This window comes from Sceloporus occidentalis, unplaced genomic scaffold (assembly GCF_023333645.1).
Source record: "Sceloporus occidentalis isolate IW3139 unplaced genomic scaffold, rSceOcc1.0.p SCAF_31, whole genome shotgun sequence".
Classification (NCBI taxonomy): domain Eukaryota; kingdom Metazoa; phylum Chordata; class Lepidosauria; order Squamata; family Phrynosomatidae; genus Sceloporus; species Sceloporus occidentalis.
This window is the reverse complement of record NW_028317011.1, coordinates 5,199,145-5,216,031: the sequence shown is the minus strand read 5'-3', so window position 1 is coordinate 5,216,031 and position 16,887 is coordinate 5,199,145. Positions and strand designations below refer to the sequence as shown.

Sequence of the window (16,887 nt, the reverse complement as noted above, 5' to 3'; positions counted from 1 at the left end):
CCTGCACATCTTTACCATTTTACTATCAGGCTGCTCAGGTTTAAACACTGAGGTGCGGTGCATGTTTTTTGTTTCGTAATGTTTTAAACACTACACACTGATGCTTAAACACCAGGTGTCAGCAGTGATCAAACCCACGATTTTTTTTCCTGTCTTGGAAGGCAAACGAAGCTTGATTTACACAGGGCATGCCGCTGCTCTGCATCAAACCCTTTGTCACCACGCAAATTGCTGCAGCATCCTTTCACCTTCAGCTCACCTGCAGCAGATATGGTGGGGAGGTTTACAACGTTTAAGGTTTAATGGGGCTAGGGTGTTCTTTCCTCTTCCTCAGTGTATGCAGAACTACTTTCCTAGGTTAGTCTTACCTCCAAAAACATTGTTACTTGTGTAGCTCTGGTGCAGAAAAAGTTAGTGACCCGGCGATCATATTAGTAAAATTGTTAGAACACATAGAATAGCAAGATGTTTTTGTTTTAAAAGGTGTCCTGAGCTGGCCCACCCTACTTATTCCATGACATGGAAGACAATCTGAGATCTCTAAGCGCGAGAAGCGGCCTAATTTATTTTCTGTTCAGATTTCTATAGAAGCTGTGGTCTTTGGTGGCAGCCTATGATGTGACGAGGCAAACATCTGTTCATTCAGCAATTTATTATCGAGATAAAAATACATAGACATACAACCAGTTAATGATCCTTAATGCAAATCATACTTGGCTATGGTTAGGGATTGTACAGAAAATGTAGAAATTGCCCCAGTATCTGTACAATCAAGCGGTTACATTATGTATCCCAGTCCTTGCATAGCTTTTGGTTATCTCCTAGACAGGCTAGTCTCAGAACGTCTAAATGTTACATACACGGCTTAGGGCTGTAGCCCGCGCAGCGTGTCTGGCTGTGTTAGCAACCAGATTTCAGATTTAGCTCTGTACTGGTGGTGGGACCAACAGTACGGGCCTATCTTCATCCTGACGAATTGGGAGAAAATCAATACATTAGTGTGCTGGAAATGTCCTTCAAATGCAGAATTGCTACAGAAAAAAGTTTTGGTGTAATTATTTACCAGGAACATTGAACTGTAGAAAACACTGATGAAAACACTCAATAAAATAAGCACATTTTACTTCCTCCGACCTTTGCCAATGTCAGTGTTCTTACTTGCTCAAAAAACACAGATTTTACCATATTTTGTTTCTTATTTTGTTTATCAGGACTGTCACCTACCACCCTTATATATTGGTACAATATATAAATTGGCAAGATGACCCCCCCCCCAAAAAAAAAGTATATTCCTTGCAAACAACACTGCCCGTTCTGTTTGCATAAATGGCTACAGACAGAGATGGACTGAAGGGGAAAATGCACATTTAATCCTGAAACTTGCATATGTTTGGTTTTAGTTAAAAGGTTTTGCAATACAAATATATATAAACAGCCCTGAAACCCATCCCTGCTTTATAGACTTATACACATCAAGCACTTAATTTAGGCACTTAATCTCCACTAACCATCTCCCTGTGTGTTGCTTCTCACGTGTATGTTGCTTCTTTAAACTCCATTGAAAACAAAATAAAAATAAGCTTGAATATCTCATTCAGAAAATATATTTATTTAATTAGGAATCCAGGTGTGAAAGTCAAATAGTGCACATGTACTGATATGCAACAGTACAGCACAGCAGATAGAGCTGCAATTTCTCCTTAAATAAAAGTGGCACCAGAGACATCATTTTAACAGAGAGGTTAAACGAGAGAATGCTTTGGGATGTAATTTTACACTTGGTAAATGAAAACAGGTCATAGTCAGAAAATCTGTTGCATAATAGCAGGAGCACCGGGGTGCTCACAAACCCGTATTCCTGAATATAAATGTATACAGGTTCCTTCAGCGGATAGGGGATGACAGGTAGTGCATACATAAGTGTGAGGACATACTACTACTTTCTTTGATGCATTCACTTCCATTGGATATTGTGCAGCCTCCCGTCACAACAAGCCCAGATATGTTTCATTGTTATGAACACGCAGGGTCTAGCCGCCTCTTCCAAGCATGGTCTGCGTTACAAGAGAGAAAAATGGTTATTTTAGCGATGGGAAAAGCTAAACAAATGCAAACGTCAGTGTGAGATCACTAAACAGCAATATAGCATATGACATGTTTTAGTAGCTTCTGGATTCTTGTCTTAGTCTGTCAATTCTAGTTTTGTCATTCCCCTTGAACATATGAAGTGCATATGAAGTAAATTGTTGGCGCTATATTAATAAAAAAATAATAATCAAGTTACAGCACGCTCTAGGACACTATGCTAGAGAAACCTACCTCTCTGAACATAAGACGGTATATTGTGTTTACACATCAGCAGTAAACCAGTATCTACACAAACCTACATCGTTTGGAACAGTGCCAAATAATGCAATTATACACAAAGCTTCAAACAATAATGAATATGTGAGGAAAATGGCAGTCTAGCACGGTTTGCCTGATGGAGGAATAACGGAATGACTACACAAACTTTAGCTTGAAGAATAAATGATACAACCCAACTTTCTGTGTTATCAACTTCCCAACACGCATAACCTTGGCGATCACATCACCCAACCTGCACACACATATTACTTATTTCTCTGATTTATACATGTAATTAGTATTGTGGAAACAATATGACGTGAATAGTCAATAAACACAATCCTCGCGGGGTCCAGCGTTATAGTGTTTCCAATTATTGATTTCAACAGGGATTGGCTGAACCCAGATTCCCAGTGCAATATATCCTATCCTTCCAGCACTGTTCTGATGTTCGTTATTATAAAACTTTTCAATACTTCAACAAAGTTACAAATGTAAGGTGTTTTTTTTCCCCTTTTGCCTTCAAGGTCGCCTTTATTAACTTCTGTAAACGTTTTTAAAATGAAGTTTCACTGCTGAAGGGCTCACAAAAAGTATTCAAGCAGGTAAACCGAGAGTGAGCACAACTCATATTGCATTTCATATGGTAGTGCCAGCAGCGTACGGGCCTGACAACTAAGGACAATCACACTGTACTTTCGCAGTCAGCGCAGGTAAATCGACTAAGAAAGGAGAAACAAACGCCAGCTGCTGTCAGTGAATACAGAACAGAGACGGCCTAACGAAGCAGAAGCAGATTTGGGATGAAAATTCAAATTGTTTCCTTCCTGGGGTCTGGATCTTAATCTTGTAATAAGAACAGAATTATCTAAATTTCCAACGGCTGATTTTATGTACAGAATTTTCAGCCCTGTTACTTCAGTATAAGAATTAGCTCCAACGAAAGTAGGGGTATTTTTCAAACTGCCTAGTGTACTAGGCACTCACTTTCTAAACATTCGTTAGCAGGCTAGATACGCGAGGTTGACAATAGCTTTACAACCGAAGTGCTCATCACTGGTCATGCACATAAATAACATGAGGGTTACTATAACATGTTAATGCTTACATAAATTGAAATTCTACATAAAAGGATAATATATACATAATCATCTGTCAGTCCCTTTAAAATAGATGCTATTCGTGGAGTTTGCACAAAATAAAATAGTTCTACTTTGTTAAAAAGAACCTAAACATGCACAAGGATATTGGATCTTTAGAACAGGACTTGACAAATTTGTTATAAATCTAGGAGCCAGCTAAAAAAGTTAGGAGCCAGGACTTTTTTTTGCCCCTGCACCCACACTTTGCCCAGCACTCAGTCTCACACTTTGCCCCAGCACCCACACTTTGCCCCAGCACCCACACTTTGCCCCAGCACTTTGCCCTGCACCCACAATTTGCCCCAGCACTTTGCCCCAGCACTCGCACTTTGCACCCAGCACTCACACTTTGCACCCAGCACTCACACTTTGCACCCAGCACTCACACTTTGCACCCAGCACTCAATCCCAGGTTCCAGCATGTACTGGCTGACTTGGCATGATAGGAGTACATGCTGAAACCTGGCTTGCTGCCCCCCCCCTTGTGTATTGATGCTGCACATCACTTAGAGCCCCATGTGCCATGCCCCTCCCCCCACTTACACAACCATGCTATCACACACACTCATTCATATACTCATTCATACACCCTCCTTCACCCCCTTTACTTGCACTGCAGATCTCTCACACGCAGACTTCCATAGGGGCCCTGCTGCTTCTATCTCTGTCTCTCTGCACAAACTTCTCTTGTCCCGCCCACTGGGAGGAGGAAAAGAGCAGTCATGTGACTCCTCTGGTTTCCTGCTTCCTGTGGCCACTCCAGCACAAGAGACGCTGCTTGCATATTAAGAGCAACGCACAGCTAAGCAGTGTGGCCCCCGTGGGGATTATTTTCGGCCGTTTGCCGAATATGTGTTTCGGCCACCGGTTTGGCTCACAAACACCTAGGCGCCAGGACAAAATTATCAGTCACCATGGCGACCTGGCGCCTGGGATTTGTCGAGCTCGGCTTTAGAACCAAACAATAAAATCATAAACAAATAGATCTTCTGACTAAAGGCAGAGTTAACAGGAGAGTTTGTGAGAGAGCTGAAGTCTTAATTTCTTAACTTCAATGCACATTATCAATGTCCAAACCAGTGAGCCTCTGCTGCAGGAAGAGCCCGGCATACCCTGTATAAATTAATAGAAACCTGGAAGTATTGGTCCTTCATAATTAATAGTGTATGGGACTTGAAAGTATGGGACTTGAAAGCACAGGTCACCTGTAAATACTCATGACAACTGGTGAAAAAACTCAGACCTTTATTCTTGCAAATAAATATAGTTCAAGTACACAAATTGACATAGAATGTTTAACATAGAAAAAAAAACATTTTGCATGATATTCTGAAGTAGCTTGATGAATTGATTGCTACTCACAAGTAGGAAATATTACATGAAAGTAGGGCTGCAACTAACGATTATTTTAATAATCGATTAGTTGGCCGATTATTTTTTCCATTAATCGGATAAAAAATGCAATTTTTTTTTTATTTAAAATAATATAATAAAAAAACTTACAATTTACACTTTCATCTCTTTATTGCAATGGCCTCTCTCTATTCACCTTCTTATTTTACTGACATAATAAAAGCTAAAAGAACCCAAACACAGTGTTTCTCAAACTAGGTTTTAATACAAAGTTATTAGTAAATATTAATTCATATGTTAACTATTTTTCATATTTAACCCCTTAAGGACCGGGCTCATTTTTCGTTTTGTACCCTGTGGGACCGAGGCTGTTTTGACACTTTTGTGGTGCTTGTGTTCAGCTGTAATTTTCTCCTCACCCATTTAGTGTACCCACATAAGTTATATATTGTTTTTTTCAGGACAAGATGGGCTTTCTTCAGATACCATTATTTTGATCGTATCATCTTATTTACTATAAAAAAAATTAAAAAAACATGGTGAAAAATTGAAAAAAAACACATTTTATGACTTTTATTTGAAAAATCTTTTACTCACCTAAAAAAGCAAGTAAAAAAACTAGCTAAATAGATTCTACTACTTGTCCTGAGTTTAGAAATACCCAATGTTTTTATGTTTTTTTGCTGTTTTTTGTAAGTTATAGGGCAATAAGTACAAGCAGCGTTTTATGATTTCCAAATCTTTTTTAACAAATCTGCTCAGTCTGCCTCCATCTCCTCTTTGGAACATCTTTGAAGCCGGTTAACTCAATTTAACCCCCTCAAACCATATATTTTTGAAAACTAGACACCCCAGGGTATTCCAAATGCTGTTATTTTAACCCTTTCCATGCACCAATTATACAACTACACTTTGTCAAACTTTGTAATAGTAAATTTTTTTATTTTTTTTTCCACACAAATTGTATTTTAGTTATAGATATACAGGTTCTGGTATATGTCACTGTCAAACAACACCCCAATGTGTGTTCAGGAACATCTCCTGAGTACAGCGATACCCCACATGCATGGGTTTGTCAGATTGTTTGGCTGGTAAAAGGCTACTTTTGGGGCATGCGTAATTCAGGTGGTCATTTGGTCATTGTGCCTCCCTCTCCTCTTTGGAATATCTTTGAAGCCGGTTAACTCAATTTAACCCATTCAAACCATATATTTTTGAAAACTAGACACCCCAGGGTATTCCAAATGCTGTTATTTTAACCCTTTCCATGCACCAATTATAGAACTACACTTTGTCAAACTTTGTAATAGTAATTTTTTTATTTTTTTTTTCACACAAATTGTACTTTAGGTATAGATATACAGGTTCTGGTATATGCCACTGTCAAACACCCCCCCAATGTGTGTTCAGGAACATCTCCTGAGTGCAGTGATACCCGACATGCATGAGTTTGTCGGGTTGTTTCAGATTTAAAATGCCACATTTGGGAAGTGCGCTTTTTTTCTCCATTTTGGTCAGTCTGTACCTATGCCCTATCTTTGAGCTAGGCCACTCCAATTTACCCCATCAGCCATTTTTTTTATATATTAGACACCCCTTGGGTATTTGAAGTGCTTTTATTTTAACTCTTTGTTGAGATTTTTGAGAAATTTTAGCACTTGCTCAAAATAATAAACTTTATTTTTTAATTTAATTTTATTTTTTTAATACTTTTTTTATATTTTTTTTTTACACATTTTGCTGGTACTGGATGGTTCATCTAGTGACATCACTGCATAATTATTTTTAAATGTTAGCACATTTTTTTTTTCCATTTTTTTTTTTTTTGAATATTTTACTAATCACATAGTGATTAGAAAGCTGGGCTCCATTGACTTGCATGGTTGAATGCAGTACCTGTATTCAACCAGCAAGTGGAGCCAGTTCTCTAGAGGGTCTGGAGACCCTCTAGCGAACTTTTTCGTCTCTATTGTTTTATTTCCCGGGCCGCCGCCATCTTGCTTGATGGCGAAGATCACCGGCAGCGGCGGCTGTGACCGCTCTCCGGAGCGGTCACAGCCCACCTAGAGGTAAGTGTTTGGTGTCGCTGGATGCCTCCTGATCGAGGCATTCCAGCGACACCATTTAAGTTTAGGAGGCGATCGTTGATCGCCTCCTAAACGCTTTTAAAACGGGCGTCCGCCGCCATACAATGTATGGCGGCTGTTGACGCCCCGGGGAGGGGCCAGACATGGCCCCCGATGCCGATCTCGGCCTTGCTGAATGCCTCGACATCGAGGCATTGCAGCAAGGCCGTTTAAGCGAAGAAAGTGATCCTTGATCACTTTCTAAGCTTATTTAATTTTTTGACGGTTCAGGACCGTCAAAGGTCATTTAGTGACCTTCTTGTTATGACGGTCCTGAACCGGCAAAGGTCGCGAAGGGGTTAATAAAAGCTAAGAAAAAGCCTTGTTTATATTTTCTTTTATTTACCAAACTGCCCCCAGTTATGCACATCTGACCCCCAGCTTGCCACTCTGCCCCATATATGCCTTATACCTCTTATATGCCAGAGATTCCACTGTGCCCCCTGATATGCCACTGTGCCCCCAATATGCCTTATACTCCTTATATGCCAGTGATATGCAACTGTACCCCCTGATAAACCTTTTACCCCCAGATATGCCTAATATCGATATGCCTTATAACTTCCAATATGCCACTCACCCCATTTATGCCTTATACCTCCCTATATGCCACTGTGCACCCCGATATGCCACTCCGCCCCCCATAAATGCCCTGCACCAGCCTGAAATTCATTATACTCCCTGATTCACCACTCTGCCTCCCCCAGATATGCCACTCTGAAATTCATTATACCCCCCATACACCACTCTACCTCCCCCTATACAACACTCTGACTCCACCAGATATGCCATTCTGCCTCCCTCAAATTCATTACACCTCCATACACCACTCTGCTATCCTGAAATTCATTATAACCCCCCATACACCACTCTGCCTCCTCCCCCCTCCCATACTCCACTCTGCCTCCTCCCCCCTCCCATACAACACTTTGCCTCCTCCCCCCTCCCATACTCCACTCTGCCTCCTCCCCCCTCCCATACTCCACTCTGCCTCCTCCCTCCTCCCATACTCCACTCTGCCTCCTCCCCCTCCCATACTCCACTCTGCCTCCTCCCATACTCCACTCTGCCTCCTCCCTCCTCCCCCTCCCATACTCCACTCTGCCTCCTCCCCCCTCCCATACTCCACTCTGCCTCCTCCCTCCTCCCCCTCCCATACTCCACTCTGCCTCCTCCCCCCTCCCATACACCACTCTGCCTCCTCCCCCCTCCCATACACCACTCTGGCTCCTCCCCCTCCCATACACCACTCTGGCTCCTCCCCCTCCCATACACCACTCTGGCTCCTCCCCCTCCCATACACCACTCTGGCTCCTCCCCCCTCCCATACTCCCTGGTGTTTTGTGAACCTCTGTTGCTGACAGGCACTTTCACTGCAGCTTCATAGAAGCCTCAGCGTAAGTGAAGGGCAGTAACGGAGGCTGTCTGTGTACATCGCCCAGACCCCCACCAGCTGACAGAGAGGAGGATCCTCTGCAGGAGACCTCGATTCTCTGTCAGCCGGTGGGGGTCTGCACGATGTGCACAGACAGTCGGGAGTCGGGAGAGAGGCAGAGTGATGTATGGGGGGGGGGGGAGTCAGAGGGGTGTATTGAAGTGGAGGGGAGAGGCGGAAGTTGTCTGTGCGCATCGCACGGACACCCACCGGCTGACACTGAGGGGAATCCAGGTCCCCTGCAGCGTTGCGGGGGATCTGGATTCTAGTGTTATAATCTGATCTCTGTTTGAGGTCGGATTATACAAGGAGAGGAGTTTTTCAGAGCATTTGCTCTGAAAAAAACCTCTTTTTATAAATCGATAAAAATCGATTCGACTAATCGATAATGAAAATAGTTGACAACGATTTTCATTATCGATTATTATCGATTTTATCGATTAGTTGTTTCAGCCCTACATGAAAGGTTGGAAATCGCTAATATAGATGTTTTAAGAAAACCGAGACCTAAGAAAGAAAGGAAAGGCAGACTTGCAAGCCTACCAATCTACTTGTCAACACTGAAAAGGACGTTACAATTTACGAATGCATGAGAATGATTCCATTATCGGAACCCTGGACGCATACACTAAATGAGTATTGAAATAACAGACTTAATAAATGACACCAAGTCTCCTCCGTTAACAGGACACAGAAGCCTGCGGGATATTCCCGCTCTCCTTGCATACAAAGCAGTTGTGGGCTCACCTGTTTGGCGCTGTTAACACACTGCAGGTACTGCCTGGCCAATGCAGAGCAGCTCAGCGTCTGCTGTGGGTTCTCCTGATAGCAGTGGAGAATCTTCGCCTGCAGGTCAGCACAAATTGGATGAGCCTCATACCTCCTGGAATAGAGAACAGAATAGAGAGTATTGTAAATAATACACTGCACAATATTACCGGTATTTTTATAAATTGGTTTCATCACTAACCCTTTGAATGCCAAACAAGGTAAAAGCCCCAACTCAAATAGTTAATGATACATATTCCAGGTAAAATCCCATTTATCTATTACACACATATATAATATATAGCAACAACACTGAAATACAAACATGAAGATTAAAACAACCTTCGCTTAATGCTTGCAACTTCACACACACCAGGTTGCTACATGTCCTCCAATGGAAAATTGGCCATCTAGCAATGCTAACACAATAAAACAGAATAAAAAATAATGATATTTGGTACAAATGCTCCAGAATGCCATACATATTTTGTTTTATGGTTCAGATCTAATTTTTGCTTATACTCTTCAACGATGGTACAAGATACCTTGGAACTAATTTACCAACGGGCAGGTAAACAAAGCTAAACATAGTAATAAAACCTGGCCAGGAGAGGTAGCATTTATGTTTCTGCAGAGGTGAACACGATGCATAACACAGGGGATGGGGCACAAATCGTTTCACTTTCCATATTGCTGTGAAATCATACATACGATCCCCAGAGCAATGCATTTCTGACCTGCAAAAGGGCACGTTAGTACAAATATAAGGGTTTCCCCCCTTCGATAGCAAAAGTGCTAATATTTTGCTGCCATTAAAAGCAAAACTAGGACTAGATTGTTTTATCGAATGCCAGAGGTGACATTAGCAAGCCCCGCACATATCAACACTCCTGACATGTAATAAATCAAATGAGCTTTCGCATTGAACAGTCAATACCCATTTCAAGCCCCTGATGTCCTGTCTGCTTATGACTAGCGCTCATTGTATTTTCATATGCTCCCATATCCATTTCCGATCTCTTTAGCCACTCCAATGTGATATTGATGAGGCCTGGACAGAAATGGCTCCAGCTACCTCCCCCCCCACCCCCGGACAGCCACAGAATTTTCCTAGATTAGCATACACAAGGAAAGTGCTGGCCTTGTATTGATTGGAGGTACTTGCTATGCTGCCTTAATGCACAGTTTTCACTTTTGGGAAAACTCCAAATGAGATTACTGTCAGACATTATACAGTCATAAAACACAGGGTCAGACAAATCCATGCGAACACGAAGCCCATGCAAGCTCTGCTAGTAAAGGCGTGATACAGTGTTAGCAATTGATTCCCTAGTCTTGCTAACGTACACAACGTCTTCAGTAGCCATTCGAAACATGCCAAGACTGCAGAATTACCTAATGAAAAGATGCAGCTAATAAATGGACAAGAATAAATAAATATATATATATATATATATAGCAAAATCAAAGCGTGATTATGGTAACACGCAGGATTAAAAAACACCATCTTCATATGTGATGTGATCTTGCGATTTGTACATTTCAAAGCAGCTCGTGCATGAAAAGAATTTGGAAATCATTATTTTGGAAACGTGACTATTTAAACTTTGCTAACATGTAGGGCTGAAACTAATCGATAAAATCGATAATAATCGATAATGAAAATCATTGTCAACGATTTTCATTATCGATTAATCGAATCTATTTGTATCGATTATAAAAATTATAATCCGACCTCAAACAGAGATCGGATTATAACACTAGAATCCAGATCCCCCGCAACGCTGCAGGGGACCTGGATTCCCCCTCACTGTCGGCCGGTCTCTCACTTCCGTCTCTCTCCCCCTCCCATACACCCCTCTGACTCCTCCCCCCTCCCATACATCACTCTACCCTCTCTCCCCGGCTCCGTTACTGACAGGAACTTTCACTGCAGCTTCATAGAAGCCTCAGTGTAAGTGAAGGTGAGTAACGGAGGCTGTCTGTGCGATGCAGACCCCCACCGGCTGACAGAGAGGATGATCCTCTGTCAGCCGGTGGGGGTCTGTACGATGCGCACAGACAGCCTCCGTTACTGCCCTTCACTTGTCTGTGCGCATCGTACAGACCCCCACCGGCTGACAGAGGATCATCCTCTCTGTCAGCCGGTGGGGGTCTGCATCGCACAGACAGCCTCCGTTACTCACCTTCACTTACACTGAGGCTTCTACTCTGCCTCTCTACCCGGCTCCCTGGTGTCTTGTGAACCTCCGTGGCTGACAGGAGGCAGAGTGGAGTATGGGAGGGGGGAGGAGGCAAAGTGATGTATGGGAGGGGGGAGGAGGCAAAGTGATGTATGGGAGGGGGAGGAGGCAGAGTGGTGTATGGGAGGGGGAGGAGGCAGAGTGGTGTATGGGAGGGGGAGGAGCCAGAGTGGAGTATGAGAGGGGCAAAGTGGTATATGGGAGGGGGAGGAGCCAGAGTGGTGTATGGGAGGGGGGAGGAGGCAGAGTGGAGTATGGGAGGAGGCAGAGTGGAGTATGGGAGGGGGAGGAGCCAGAGTGGTGTATGGGTGAGTTATAGTGGTGTATGGGGGGGTATTATGAATTTCAGGGCATATAGGGGGTATAAGGCATATCGATATTAGGCATATCAGGGGGGCATAAAACATATCTGGGGGTAAAAGGTATATCAGGGGGCTCAGTTGCATATCACTGGCATATAAGGAGTATAAGGCATATATGGGGGCACAGTGGCAAGCTGGGGGTCAGATGTGCATAACCAGGGGCAGTTTGGTAAATAAAAAAAAATTAAACAAGGCTTTTTTTCTCATAGTTTTTATTAAATATGAAAAATAGTTAACATATGAATTAATATTTACTAATAACTTTGTATTTAAACCTAGTTTGAGAAACACTGTGTTTGGGTTCTTGTAGCTTTTATTATTATGTCAGTAAAATACGGTGAATAGAGAGGCCATTGCAATAAAGAGATGAAAGTGTAAATTGTACGTTTTTTATTGCATTATTTTAAATTGAAAAAAAATTTAATTTTTTTATCCAATTAATCGATTAATCGAAAAAATAATCGGCCAACTAATCGATTATTAAAATAATCGTTAGTTGCAGCCCTACTAACATGTAATCCCATATTTACTTGTTTGTCGGAGCTCTGGACCACAACTCAACTAATGGCAGATCCATGTGGCTGAACAACAACAAAAAAAAAAAAGAATATAAAAAACTGCTTTGGATATTTGTATCATCTGTGGTTGAGGCGCATCATTTTAAACTCTTAAAGATAGAAAGTTTGAGAAATAATATCAAACAGCATACCTCCCAACAATTCAAGTGGCAAAAGGTAGACAACTGTTTTAGGGAATGCGGTTAATGGTGACTTGTCACTTATGTGAACCATTTATAGCTATTTCTGGAACTGATTGAGGCATTTACAAGACAAATAGCATGTTTTAATCACAGATTTCAATTTGTATGGATGTTTTTGTAGAACACCGGGATACACTCATTCACTTATATTCTGCAAATATTCTGAGCTCTACTTCGGTCAGACGTCTTCATGTTTTTTGGCTCCAGTGGGTATCTCCTGATAAGACCCAATATAGCCCTACTCCATCACTTAACCGATCTACTAATAAGAGTACATTTCTAATATGTTTGTTCTTAGCTACCAAGCTGGAATTTGGTTGCAGATAAAAATCTAAAACTAAATCTAAAACTATTCCTTTTGTGTGAGACTAGGAACCCGTGGTTATTTGGTGAAGAGTATTCTTGTAAGTTTTGGTTAATACAACACATGTAGAATTGCAGTCTCCAACTGATCACTAATAGTGCATGTTATTGTCTTGCTTTTTGTTTCAATTTTTCGTGGTCACGTTTTTAGTATTTTCTCTCTCTGGTATTCCGTTGTGCAACTTATGCATTCATAACAATTCTCATTTTAAGCTGCACGTTGTTGCCGGATTCACTGTGTGCTTTGCATGGTATACTGTATCACATCAACTGAACTGAACTAAATAAATACAATTTCAGAAAAAAAGGAGTTGCCCTGCCATGAGATTTTTAGTCTAAATATCTCCAAAATGCGATCAATTGTAATAAAGCTGTAATCAATTAACTTAGTTATGCCACATGCGGCTTTAACTCCAGGCACATTTGGGGCAATTACTGTTCTAAGAACAAGAAATGTATCTTGCAGAACAAGAAAAACAAACAAAAAAACGAAACTTATCATTAAATCAAAAGAAGCACTTAACACATGATAAAATTAAAGATATACATAAAATGTCGTTAAATAGGATCCTAGCCCGTGAAAGTCTACGACTGACCAAGTTGTTTGATTGTGAAGATTATAAATGTGCCAGTTTTAGTGTATTTATTCTTGATTTGAAAATGGCTGGAATGACTGGAAAAAATGAGAGCTTAACTTTCCTAACAATGCCCTATTATCACAATCTGGTAGGAAGCGCTAATTTGTCCTCCATTACAACTCCGAATGTAGAATAAGTGTAGTATCTCAAGATTAATGGTTTCTGCTCTGTGACCCAGTATACGACTCATCTTAACAACTGTCAAGTGAACCAACCACTTAAGCTATTAGCAAAGAGTTACCATGGATAATTTCCAGGGCTGTCATAAGATAGGTAATTATTTTTGGCGATGGGAGATGACTTTAAACTTGATGAATTGGTAAAGTTCATGAGCTGCGCGGTTTCTGTTTCGCATTTTATTGATATGGTTGATGATCAAGCATAGCATACAAAATACTGTTTACTTACAAACTCAGATTGTTAGAGTTTGTAAACACATATTTAACAAAAGATGCTATTATCCCAAGAGGGGGAAAAAATCCTGCTCGACTACAAGGCTAATCATTCCCAGGATGAACACCACCTATGCTAAAGGTTGCAAATAAGCAATCTTTTACTGACTCGAGACTGTGCCACGTGGCCTGTAAGGTTCTATTAGTGAAAAGACCCCTAGACAGGTCATTGTATTATCCTTGTATATGATAATCGTATCCCCCTTATGTGCCGCCACCTAGTCATTCTTTATGAACAATCATAGTATTCTGAGGAGGGCTCTAGACTAGGCCCCATAGTTCTCTGAACTCTCACAGAGGTATTTGAAATCTGAGGCAATAACTAGCTTTGTTCATTAGGGATACCAGATTCCAGCGAAGAAAAGCAGAAGAGGAATAGGAGGTAAACTAAAGTAATAAAGACATCTCCGAAAAGACTGATACATCCAACATATTGAGAAACAACAAAACACAGTATTTGCTTGATTATAAGACAACCCCCCAACATTTGATTTTAAAAAGCCTGAATATAAGACTACCCTAGTAAATATTAATTCACATGTAAACAATTTTTTATATTAAATAAAAACTATGATTGAGAAAAATGCATTTCTTTCTTTTTTTTCCCCTTTTATTTGCCAACCTGCCCCCAGCTTTCCACTCTGGCCCCCTGATATGCCTTATACCCCCTATATGCTACTCTGCCTCCCTGATATGCCTTATACCCCCCTATAAGCCACTCTGCCCCCCAGACTCACCAATTCATCCCCAAGACTTGACCCCGTGCTTCAGACTCCCTGGTGTCTAGTGAAGGCAGCCGGTGGACATCTGCATAATACACGTAGACAAGATCTGCTGTACTCCCGCCTGGGTTTCTATGACTGAGCACTGGAAGGTCAGGTCATGCTGGTGCTCCGTCATAGAAGCCCCAGCGGAAGTGCCAGGTAGTGGTGGAGGTTGTCTACACACATTGCACAGACATTCACTGGCTACCAGAGAGGAGGATCCAGATCCTCTGCAGCGCTTGTAGCCTCTATTTGAGGTCGGATTGTAAAATGACCTTGAACATAAGACGAGGGGTATTTTTCACAGCATTTGCATTCTGAAAAACCTTGTCTTATATTCAAGCAAATACGGTACAACCTATTAATATTAGTGTTAATATTTCCAAAGGCCTCGGCATCAAGGATATCTTAATCCATATCACCACAGCAATGAGTATAATTTAGATACAAAATCAGTCCCACAAGTGACAGACAAGCAAGAATATTATGAAAAATAAAAATGAACTCACACTGACATATATAGTTTATATACATTCATACGTAGACAAAGTACTGTGCAAAAGTTTTAGGCCGGTGTGAAAAAATGCTGTATAGTAAGAATGCTTTCGAAAATAGACGTTTATTTTTATAATTTAACAAAATGCAAAATGAGAGAACCGAAGAAAAATCTCAGGAGGTTGTTCCAAACATCTTGGGGCGCTAACCAAAGTTCTGTGGATTTAGGCAGCCTCCATTGCTTCTTCCTCAATGTAATACCAGATAGACTGGTTTATGTAAAGATCGGGGCTCTGTGAGGTCCACACCACAACCCCCAACACTCATTGTTCTTCTATATGCTGTAGATAGATCTTAATGACTTTGGCTGTATGTTTGGGGTTGTTGTCATGCTCCAGAATATATTTCTGGCCAGGCATGCCTCCTTTATGGTATTGCATGATTGATAAGTATCTGCCTGCACTTCTCAGCATTGAGGAGACCATTAATTCTGACCAAATCCTCAACTCCATTTTCAGCAATACAAACCCAAAATTGCAAGTAACATTCACCATGCTTCACCGCTGACTGCAATCACTCATTCTTGTACCACTTTCCAGCAAGGCAGCAAACTGCCTTCTGCTACGGTCAAGTATTTCAATAGTTTGACTCATCAGTCCAGAGCATCTGCTGCCATTTTCGTGAATAGTTGAGTCACTTGGCATTGTTTCCTTGTCCGAGGTATGGTTTATTAGCTTCATGTCTTCCATGAAGACCACTTCTGAACAAACGTCTCCAGACAGTAGATGGGTGTATCTGGGTCACTATTGGACATCTCCTAATGTCAAGGGAACTAAGCATGAAGTGTCTCATCTGCTGCACTAAGTTTCCTTGGTCGAACACTGAGCGTATGTTCCCCAACACTACCCGTTTCTTTGTGCTTCTTCAAAAGAGCTTGGACAGAACATCTGGAAACCACTGTTTGCCTTTAAAATTTCTTCCAGTGAGAGACCTGGCTGACGCAGTGCACCAACCTTATGTTTTATTCTTCCTACATAGCTGTTTCTGTTTCAGTTAATAATGGTGTTTCAACCTACACAAACGGATGATCATTAGCACCTGTTTGGTATAACTGTTTTAATCATACATCTAACTATACGCCTACAAAATCCTTGACTTTGTGCAAGTGTACCTAGAACTGATGCGGTTTTAAAGGCAAAGGGTGGTCACACCAAATATTGATTTTTCTTCTGTTCACTCACTTTGCACTTTAACTATAAACATCTCTATTTTTGAAAGCATTCGTACTTTTTTTTCCCATACCTTCCTAAAACTTTTGCTCAGTACTGTATAATATACACACACACACAAACATATACATACATTATAGGGATAAACTCAAAATAACCACATTTCATCTTCATGATGAATCTTGTCCATTATGCTACTGTTTTTGCTGACTAGGCAAATTTATAGCTTGCCTTTAACTCAATGTCTGAATTTCTATGCCTCATGGACAATACAGGAATGGGCTGGGTGCAGGAGGCACATGCAAGGCTTGATATGCCTGTACTAATCCAGATTGGGTTTCATCATGCCACTAGATGGCTTACCTGTTTCTATTGCAAATCATTGGCCTACTATGTTATTTTTTAACCACT

At 41.2% G+C, this 16,887-nt stretch overlaps 1 protein-coding gene across 1 annotated transcript in view; it reads right to left on the bottom strand.

Annotated features, from left to right (window-relative positions):
- Positions 1-2,030: 2,030 nt before the first annotated feature.
- Positions 2,031-16,887, bottom strand: part of LOC149298763 (MICOS complex subunit Mic19-like) — a 115,799-nt gene continuing 100,942 nt past the window's right edge. Inside the window, exons 7-8 of the mRNA XM_089487245.1 lie at positions 9,150-9,285; positions 2,031-2,054 (exon numbers count right to left, since the gene is read on the bottom strand). Of these exons, the coding sequence (XP_089343371.1) occupies positions 2,031-2,054; positions 9,150-9,285 (160 nt within the window). The remainder of the gene's footprint in view (positions 2,055-9,149; positions 9,286-16,887) is intronic.